The sequence below is a fragment of the Periplaneta americana genome, chromosome 2 (genome assembly GCF_040183065.1).
Source record: "Periplaneta americana isolate PAMFEO1 chromosome 2, P.americana_PAMFEO1_priV1, whole genome shotgun sequence".
Lineage (NCBI taxonomy): Eukaryota > Metazoa > Arthropoda > Insecta > Blattodea > Blattidae > Periplaneta > Periplaneta americana.
Window position 1 is genome coordinate 214,500,766 of NC_091118.1, and position 11,467 is coordinate 214,512,232.

General features: G+C 32.2%; 1 protein-coding gene across 1 annotated transcript in view; it reads left to right on the top strand.

The window, feature by feature from the left end:
* LOC138695114 (glycine receptor subunit alpha-3-like) overlaps positions 1-3,391 on the top strand; it is a 599,107-nt gene extending 595,716 nt beyond the window's left edge. The window contains exons 8-9 of the mRNA XM_069819519.1: positions 140-303; positions 2,657-3,391. Of these exons, the coding sequence (XP_069675620.1) occupies positions 140-303; positions 2,657-2,821 (329 nt within the window). The 3' untranslated portion in view covers positions 2,822-3,391. The remainder of the gene's footprint in view (positions 1-139; positions 304-2,656) is intronic.
* Positions 3,392-11,467: the final 8,076 nt, after the last annotated feature.

Below are 11,467 nucleotides of genomic sequence, written 5' to 3' on the forward strand. Positions count from 1 at the left end.
ATGCTCACATTTAAATACATGTATTTTAACATTATTTCCGTTCTCGTTCTCGTTGTCGTTTCCGTTCCCGCTTTATTGTGAACCACTTTACAGCACTCTGTCCATTCCCGGTTAAACAGTTCACGTTGTCGTGTTGCAGCGTTCGTTTTCTGCGCCCTGCTGGAGTTCACGTTCGTCAACTACATGTGGCGCAAGCAGCCAGCTGCGAAAGCTTCGAGAGAGAAAAATTCGCCGGAGGCCGTGAACGGCAAAGCTGTGACCCGCAGCGCTGAAGAGGCTGACACGGCCGTCGCTGTCACCATGGTGAGGTGCTGCATGCGTTGAAGTGGCGGAGCATGTCGTTTGGTACAAAGTTCCCTGCTTTGAGAACAGAATCCAGTTTATTTTTATTACATGTTAATGATTTGTTAAATATAAATTAAGATAAAATGAAGGGCCTACATTTTTACAAACAGATGATACAGTAGTTACCGTATTTCACGAATACTTCGCGCATATTTTATCCGAAATTTAGCGAAGAAAAACTGGGATGCGTGCATTATTTGAAAGCGATTATTATCGTTATTATTATTATTGTTGTTGTTGTTGTTGTTACTGTTATTGTTGTCATCATTATTATTGTTATTATTATTATTATTATTATTATTATTAATTATATATTCTACCTGTAAATATTTTAACTGTTGTAGCCTTTATTCTAGACGTCAAAATCTTGATTATCAATTTCTTTACAAAGTTATCAAGGGTGATATTGATTGTGAGTCTATCATAAACAACATCAGCCTTCGTATTCCTACAAAGGGTTTAAGATTTTAAAAGAATTTTTATAACACAAATTCAAAATCACTTTCTCCAGTCTGTAGATGCATAAAATATGCCAATTTGCATGGGCACAATTTAGATCCTTTTAAGGTATAGTTTCGTTTTGATTAATTGTATTTACTGGTCTTGTCCTCAATTTTATTTATGTATGTTTTTGTTTATTTAAAATATTATTATTTTTTTTTTTTTTTGCACCTTTGTCTCTTCTGTTTGTGTATTGTGCTCTGGCTGTTGTTCAGCACACAAATATTAATAATAAATAAATATTTACTTTTATTTATTATTTTTATTTATTTATTTATTTATATTCGCAGCAGGCCAAAACATGATTTTAACACTGTCAATGTTTTTTTTTTTTTTTACAATTTGATTATATTACAAGTTAATCACTTAAAAAAACTTACACACTGTTATTATTATTATTATTATTATTATTATTATTATTATTATTATTATTATTACTATTTTTGTTATTATTGTTGTTATTAGTATTATTGTTATTGTCATCTCTTATTATTATTATTATTATTATTATTATTATTTATATATTTAATTTTATTTATTATTTTTAATTATTTATTTATTTATTTATTTTTATTCGCGGCAGGCAAAAACGACATGTTTTTTAACACTGTCAATGTTTTTTTTTTTTTTTGCTTTACAATTTGATTATATTACAATCATTAAAAAACTTACATACTATTATTATTATTATTATTATTATTATTATTATTATTATTATTATATGTTATTGTTATTATTATTATTATTTATATATTTAATTTTATTTATTATTATTTTTAATTATTTATTTATTTATTTATTATTTTTATTCGCAGCAGGCCAAAACAACATGTTTTTTTAACACTGTCAAGTCCACACCTGTGGAGTAACGGTCGGTGCGTCTGGCTGCGAAACCAGGTGGCCCGGGTTCGAATCCCGGTCGGGGCAAGTTACCTGGTTGAGGTTTTTTCCGGGGTTTTCCCTCAACCCAATAGGAGCAAATGCTGGGTAACTTTCGGTGCTGGACCCCGGACTCATTTCACCGGCATTATCACCTTCATATCATTCAGACGCTAAATAACCTAGATGTTGATACAGCGTCGTAAAATAATCCAATAAAATTTTAAAAAAAATAAAATAAAACACTGTCAACGTTTTTTTTTTTTTTTTTTACAATTTGATTATATTACAAGTTAATCACTTAAGAAACTTACACACTATTATTATTATTATTATTATTATTATTATTATTTTTGTTATTGTTGTTATTAGTATTATTGTTATTGTCATCTCTTATTATTGTTATTATTGTTGTTATTATTATTATTTATATATTTAATTTTATTTATTACTTTTATTTATTTATTTATTTATTTATTTATGTATTTATTTATTTATTTATTTATTTTTATTCGCGGCAGGCCAAAACGACATGTTTTTTAACACTGTCAATTTTTTTTTTTTTTTTCACAATTTGATTATTTTACAAGTTAATCACTTAAGAAACTTACACACTATTATTATTATTATTATTATTATTATTATTATTATTATTATTATTATTATTATTGTTGTTGTTGTTATTATTATTATTATTGTTATTTATATATTTACTTTTATTTATTATTTTAATTATTTATTTACTGTTATACAATTATTACTTTAATGTAACATATTTAATAACACATTTACCTTCAAAATTAATTTAATTGGTTAATGACTTATAAGATAGCAATTATCCATTAATAATATATACATCATGTACAGTAATTGTTGATAAGTGTCCTAAGATGTCAGAATTAAGAAACATGACACGGCTGTGTGCTTGCAGAAGAAGTGCTTGCCAGTCGACGAGCCACACGCCGCGTGCCAGGGCCGCGAGACGCTGCCCGAGAACAAGGTGCGGGCCCGGCGCATCGACGAGCTGTCACGCTTCTGCTTCCCCCTGGCCTTCGCCGTGTTCAACCTCTTCTACTGGTCCTACTATCTGTCCTAACTCCACACGCGGCGTGCTGTCCTGAACACCGTGACGCAGCTACATTGCCTGAGGTACAAATATCGCTGACTGGTAGAGCTCCAAGGCTGTTGACCATTTATCTCACTCTGGTGTATGCCGTCCCACTGAAGGGACTTAGATCATATTCATAGAGAAACCAAAGTCCAAAGGGAGCATTTAACAACTAAAATACGAAGGATGGAAAGAGCACTGTTGACGAAACATGGTTTTCCAAATAGCGAGGGAGGATTTCAGACTTAAGGGTGGAGGTACATCTTTCATTAGTATAATTTCTACTATAATTCAACATTTTTTCCTCAGATTCTACAAGTCTTTTGGAATTACAAATTGACATGCTTAATATACACTATCTGCATATCACTAAGCAATTTTAATCGTTTTTTTAATCAAATAGTTTTTTTTTAGTTACAAAAATTTATGTAGGGTTTTATTTAACCAGGCAGTATTTACATGATAAATTACTCATATATTTGAATTTTGATGTAATTCTCGTTTTGAACTATTTTTAATAATTTTTTTTCCAACATTTATTATTTATTTATTTATGTATTTATTTATTTATTTATTTATTTATTTATTTATTTATTTATTTATTTATTTATTTATTCTGATGTAGTTACGCCGATCAGGCCTTCTCTCCCACAACACCGGGAATACAAATACAATAATAGAAATAAACAGAAAAAAATACACTTACAAAGTAAAGCTACACAAGAAATAAAGAGAGAGAGAGAGAGAGAAACATTATAAACAAAGTAAAGCCACACAAAAATATATACAGGTTGCAGTCACACAAACTTTAAATGAGTGATTAAGTATCATAAATTATTAATTGTATCCTAACTATTTAACTACATAAACAAGAAACTTGCAATTTTAATCTAAATTAAAAAAGAAAAAGAAAAAAAAACACAAATCAATACTTCTAGCAATACCTAAAGAACATTAACTAAGACAAAATTTTCCAATTTAATTTTGAATTGTGATAAAGTCCGGCAGTCCCTGACGTCATTAGGTAACAAATTCCAGAGGCGACGTATTTCTACAGTATAGGAAGATGAGTATAAAGACGTTCTATGATGAGGGATAGAAAGAAGTGCTTGATGTCGGTTTCGACATATCAACAACATAAATAAAATCTTTAACATGTTACTGCAAAAGCATTTTTTTTTAATTTTTTTTTTTAATTTTATTTTTAATTTAATTTTTTCATATTTCATATTAAACTTTTCATAAAGAATTTGATCAATGTTATTTTTTTTAAGAAACTATACACTCTACATCAAAGATTTTTGTAATATGTTGTTCACATGACATGCAAGCAATGTTTCATTAAACTATCTTAAATACTTTTTGAGTTATCAGGTAAACGCTGTCTGAGTGAACAAAATAGTCCACAAATGTATATAATAAAAAAGTAACTACTATGTTTTCAAAAACATTAAAATTGCTTATTGATGTACCTACAGTGTATAGTAAGCATGTCAACTTTTATTTTCGAAAAACACATAGATACTGAAGAAAAAAAACGTTGAAAAGCAGTGAAATTGTAGTGAAAAGTTTACCTTCCCCCATAAGAGAGTTCCGTCCTTTAAGCGATGGGATTCGAACCGCGTCACCTGAGAACACACAGTTCTTACCACCAAGGTAAAGGCCAGAAGAAATGAATGCTTGAATGAATCGTGAATTTGGAGGAAGTAGAATCTTAGTGGTGGGCACGAATCAGTCCATGACACATCCCTCTTTAGGTCCTCTGATATTTGTCTTAAAAGGGAAGTTTCCAGAGGAAAATTCGGTACTTTAATGATGCCCTTCCAAAGTTCTAGGGTTCGAGGAGTGAATTCTTAATACGTACACCACAGGCATGGAAAGTCATCCACAAAATGATTTACAAAACAGTGTTGTCATTAAGGTCTATGGCAACTAGTTTGCTAGAAGTGGGCTTATGGACTAGTACCGCCATACTTTAAAGTACCTAATCATTAATTTAGTTGAGGTTTCCCTGTAATTACTTTCAGACATGAGATCGAACTCGATTCCAAACAGAAATTACATTATTGTACAGCTACAGTTGAAACACGATACACAATAGAGTACAGTCCTCAACCACTGATGTCAGTTGTTCAGTTTATTTAAATTAATATTATGTAATTATGATTAATAAATTATACATACATTAATTAAAAGCATAACAGACTTCTCAAATCGTGTTGTTTTTCATCATTATATTATTATCAACAGTAATCTCACTAGAGGTTTTGATTTATCTAGAGAAAATCAAAACTCGAGTGAGATTTAATTGACTATTACACGATTAGAAGAAAGTATATTATGAAGATTAGAAGTAACGAAGTAATATATATTATGATCTAGGTTACTAGTCAAGAAGGCTTTGTTGAATCAGTTTCATTTTTATTAAAAAGTTGCATCCCACTTGAATTATCTGGATCCCAGTAATCAACGTCACTTGACAAATGATTTTCAATAAATCTTAGTATTAAACAATCTCTGATACGTGACTATATCATATAGCAGAAGCTATAACATAACCTGAATAATATAAACAAGTTACAAAATTTTAACTAGGGACGATGAAATAAACAAGAAAAGTTTAATATTTCTATTAACGAAGAACTATTTATTGGTGACGCATTTCTATTGACCTACGTAAGTCATTTTGTCTGTAATCATGAAGTGACAGAAACAAAGTTGGTTGGAACAGAGGTTACGAACTTGCAAGAAAAAGAATAAATAAACTTCCTCATCGAAGACATACGATTGAAGCACCTCCTGCCATCTGTGGACAACTTTAAGAAACATCTTGTGGAGGGAATTAGTATGAAAAAAAAAAAGAAAGAGATAAAACCAGCATTCTACACCCCCAACCGATACAATGACTATTATTTAGCAACTGGACCAAAGCCAATCAGGACTTACGACATAATTATACAGTAATCACATGAGCAGTACATGGTTACCATAACAGACAATGCAAAATACATTTCCACGAACCAAATGAACACCACATGTGTTCATTAGGGCATATCGAAGAGAAAAAAATCCGAAATTCAAAATGTAAGGATGTTGTCTCTACTATAAACAGTAAAAAACTAGGTGTCTGATTACATTTCTCACTGAGCTGCAAAAGGACTGAAGATTAGCGTAAAAAGTAAAATTTTTATTTATTTATTTTATTTTCATAATTTTTCGGTGCATGGTCAGCGGGGCTTAAGTTTGCGCGGTGGACTTTCTTATGCAGAGTGACAACTTTTAACTGTTAGAACTGTGGATTCTCATAGAAATCATCGCTCTGATTTCAAATTTGTTTCCAAATACTGATAATAATACAATAATAATACAACACTAATAATAATACAATGACAAATGCCTTTTAAGGAACAAAATTTTTCCTCAAGATTCTTTGTTGAAACACTTTCCTTTTAACTTAACCTCCATAAGTTAGTGTTGGTAAGATGATAGACTTGTAGATGTGTAATTTTGCTTTTCTAGAAACTATTTACTTCTTAAAACACTGAGTAATTCAACATAGAATTTGTTACCAGCTTAAATTCTTGTTTTGTTTTCAGTTTTAGCTTCATTTTTAGATGTGATAACAATAATTTTGTTAAAATGAAACTGAAAGATGCACTAGAAATTATGTCTGGAGTCTTATAAGACAATACAACGGGAGAAAATGTCAAGAATATAATGAAGAAAATGAGACTTGGGTGGTTTAGAAAACGAATATTTGTATATTCTGCCATTTACAACATACTAATAGACGCAGAATCACCATGTTGCAAGTATCAAACTTTTTTAGAAAATATACGGTTTTGGAATCTGTGTGTTCCGTCACTTGACAGACTGTGCCGATCCTTTTCTAGCATCCAATATTCCACATGTTTGACACACTAGTGTTACAGAGCTTTGAAAAACTTATTTGCTTTGCATCATGAACAAGCTAGTCTCAAGATGAGTTCCCAATCCACTCTCTCATGTCATTCACAAAGCGTCTGTATCTGCCCTCTGCATATCACGATGAATGGCATGAAGTCATCGAATAAAGGCCCATTCACAATGAAAATTAAACATAACCGTAACTTAAACACAGAAGTTTGTGCCCAGGCTACCAAATGGGATCATTCACAATGATTCACATAAACATTGACATAAACATTACCGTAAGACGTTAACATGAAAGTTTGCAAACTACAAACTTCCATGCTTATGCTTACGTGATTTGCAAACAGAACACATTCGTGGAGCGCTGAAGTATACAACAGAATATGAGGAAATGGCGTCGTTATTATGTTTCCATGGTTACCAAGTATATTTGCTGTTACCTATGTTTATGTTCCCATCGTGAATGATGGTATGACTTCTTGATTTTACTGTAACGTTAAATTAACACTTACATTATGTTTAATTTTCATTGTGAATAAGCCTTAAGTTATTGTTCCTTAACATTGTTAGCTATTGGGCTTCAGTTGAAATGTAAATAAATCACTTGTTATTAAATGAATTTTCTTTTCTTTACCTGCTGCATACTTAAATTCTTGACACATGTTGTTGGCCCAATGACTAGGCATTTAATAACGAAATCATTTGCGTCTTGCACTCCAGTATTTTTATACAATGGCATCGTCTTGTAGCAATGCTGTGGGTACATCTTTCGATGTGTTCCATGTTCAACACACAATACACAAGCAATAAGAGAAATTTCTGTCCTGTGCAGGTGGACTTGCCCAACAATCATGGCCTGTTATCAACAGCAGATTTATGTGGCCCTTATACTGGTGACAGACTACAGTACTAATCACGATTAGCATTTATCGCGATCAGGCCCAATCGTGATTACCGAAAATGTGGTGACACACTAGGTCATGCTTGGTCCCGTCTGGTCAACAGCTGAATTGCCATAGAGGAAACAATTTTCTCTATGTACATACATATATCACAGTCTAGTATATACAGTCACGAAGCTTGAGTTTTGAGTGTGCTAGAAACAATAGGCTGTGCCGGTATTATTTTGCATAGCCTGTAATGAGGCGATATTAGCGATCCTAGTGGTGAGCAACTATCTAATGTTTGCATATTTACTACGTATTGAGCTTCGTGACTGTATATACTAGACTGTGCGTATATGTTTGTTTCCCTCCTGGACAACACCTAAAGTTCATACTTTCTTTCGATGTTTGTTCATTGTTTTTTTTTTCAGCTTGATATGGGACTTTATTTGTTAAAATTGTTATATGCTTTACAATGTAAATTGATACAATTTATATCATTAACATTTATATTATTTTGAAAAGAGATTTTATAACCTATAAAATTTATATTTTTATTTTATTGGGTTATTTTACGACGCTGTATCAACATCTAGGTTATTTAGCATCTGAATAAAATGAAGGTGATAATGCCGGTGAAATGAGTCTGGGGTCCAGCACCGAAAGTTACCCAGCATTTGCTCGTATTGGGTTGAGGGAAAACCCCGGAAAAAACCTCAACCAGGTAACTTGCCCCAACCAGGATTCGAATCCGGGCCACCTGGTTTCGCGGCCAGACGTGCTGACCGTTACTCCACAGGTGTGGACATATAAAATTTGTATCATCATGCCAAAAATTTATATTATGTTGTGATAAAACATATTTTTAAAATCAACCCTAAACTCAATGATAGCGTTGTAATGGAGACTGAAATTGAAAATCTGAAATCAAAACGTGTTCCAGTTTGTAATCCATTATTTATTGAAATGAAACATCTTTCAGCAGCCTTCTATTGCTCTCTCTCTCTATATATATATGAAATATGAGTAATTCGTCTGTCATTTGTTAATATATTTCTTTTTACTTTTCTCACATCTGCATTAAATTTCTCCACTATGTCTAATAGTAGCCAAATTAATTTTCTAGCCATTCATTTTCGTTTCTATTTCATATTTTTCTTACTGCGTAGAGTAGGTTTAATTTTTACTTAATTAATAAAAAAAAATGTTTCGCTCTTCGTAACTTTTACAATAAACTGTCCAGCTTTTATTAATCAGTTAATCTTTTGATTTTTATTGTATTTGTAAATTTAATATTAATTGTAATTATAATTGTAATTGTATTCTTAATATTGTAGTTGTAATCGCCTGGTAGAGGGGAAGAGAAGGCCTGATGGCCTTATCTCTACCAGGTTAAATAAATAAATAAAATAATACAATGGAAGGGGGTAACAAAATTCCACAGCAGAAGCTATCACGACTTCCTAAATAATATAAATCGAGGTGATTCGAAACCAAAGATTACTAAAATGTTACTTTTGTCCACTAGGCCGTGCCTCAGCACGTTTATCTTGTTCTGGAAACAGGATTTAGCTCCTGATCGCGATCGGGACGGTGACACACTACAAACCCGATTGCGATTAGTGACTGTAGTCTGTCACCAGTATTACGGATTACCTCTGGTTAGTCAGTAAAAATTCCCAGGTTTTATCTTTTTCTCCATCCAAATTTTGTTGTTTTTAGGCAGAACTCAATTTACTTTTGATTACGGTACCAGTAGTTGTTTTACATAGTGAAATGGAAGTCCATTGTTATATAGTTGTAAATTTCCAGTGTCGTTTTTAGCCAAAAAAATTTGCTGTTTCACTTTCCTTTGTATCACTATGGGAAGGAATCCACTGTAAACTAATTTTTTCTGTATTTTAGTTATGTAATACTGGTGTATCATTTTCTTACAACCCTGAATTTTAGCCCTATTTGTGAAATTATAGCCCGTATGGCTGCTCTTGGATCTCATAATATGACAGCATTTTTTAATTTACTTAATCCACAGACATAAGAAGTTTTGCAAAGATATATAAATTTCTATAAAATAAAAAAAGAAGAAATACCAATCTATATCACAGACACATTCATGGCTAAAACTCCAGTTGTGAACGAAATTCCTCCATGGAAATGGGTAATTCCAGAACATAGCATACAAATTCCAGGAAATCATTCCAAAAATGATTCTCCATACATTCTTAAGTTAGATACCATGGAACTACTCTGCAGCACATATAAGGATCACCTTCAAATTTATACAGATGGATCTCTAAATCCTAATAATGGGACATCAGGAGCAGGATATTATATTCCAAAATATCAAGAAAGTTATTTCATACCATGTTCATCCTCCTCCAGTCTTGACACTGAATTGCTAGCTATTGATGCTGCTCTTCAGTGTGGTACTCAAATTTCTGAAAATCTATTTGCATACTTACCGACTCCAAGGGGGCTATATTTAGTATAATTAAATATGTACCAAACCTATATGCTCATGCAATTATTCCAATTCAGAAACAACTAAGTAAACTAAAAGAACTCCGAAAGGAAATAACATTTCAATGGATACCTAGTCATTGTGGTATACCTGGAAACGAGAAAGTCGATAATATTGCAAAACAGGCAACATATTTGCAACCAAGACCTCTTCAAGTGATATCTCTATCCAGTGCTTTTGCTTCAGTAAAGTCTCATCTTATAAACCTATGGATCAACAATTGGCTCTCTTCTGACAAAAGAAACCAAATGACCTGGAAATGTACAAAAACTTGCCCAGACATGTTCAAACATTTTTAACAAGAGCCAGAACAGGTCACATTGTCACTCAATTGTACCTACACCGATTTCACATTTCTGATAATCCTACTTGTCTGTGGTGTAATAATCATGATGAAGATCTGGAACACATTCTTCTATACTGTCCATCCATAAACCACAAAGGAAGTAAATTAAAATCATCAGTACCAGTTGCAGAAGACACAGCCCTGCAGTATATATTGACTACACCCCAACTCTGGCTACTAGCAACAGGCATCTATAATGAACACCGATCGAAATACCCCTCATTTCTCGTGAAAAACAACAACTGAATAGACTATAGTGGACTATAGTAGACTTTATGTTGTCAGCAAACAGCTGGATACGTTAAGAAGATTGATTGATTTATAAATTTCTTCTTCAGAATTTGTTGTATGCTCTCCTACAGAATGTTCCCCAGCTCCTGCTCCATTTATATAAATCTGTAATCACTCCTTATGTGGGCATCTTGTCTCAATTATGTCTATAGTCGGTTTATCTGTTTCATATTCTTAACATCACCCGTGAGGACCACACTGTATTCTATATGAATGGTACCTATTTAATGGATTGTCTTTCATTAATAAATTTTGTTTCATTTAAGGAATACTTAAGTCTTCTATTTTAATTTTGCACACGTACAGATATGAATTTAATTAATTTAATGGGCTTCATATTGTGATTCTGTGATAGCTTGAACATTCCAAGACATCTGCGCCACTTATGGTGCTGCTATAAATAGCTATACAAATTTAGTGAATGAGGCATTGCTTTGTAATGCAATTGAAGCTAAATCCGCACTGCCACAACAGCTGCTCTGTGGACTTAACAAGGGGATATGCTTTGTGCTAGGACACTGGCACTCCAGTTACAACATGTTTTCAAACAAAATAAGATAAATATGTAAGACAATGAAATTTCAGTTAGCACTTTGTGAGGTTCACAAAATTAAGTTAGAGGACATAATGGCTAAATGAGAAGTAAAATACGAAATCAGGAACCAAAATACTGGTACCTT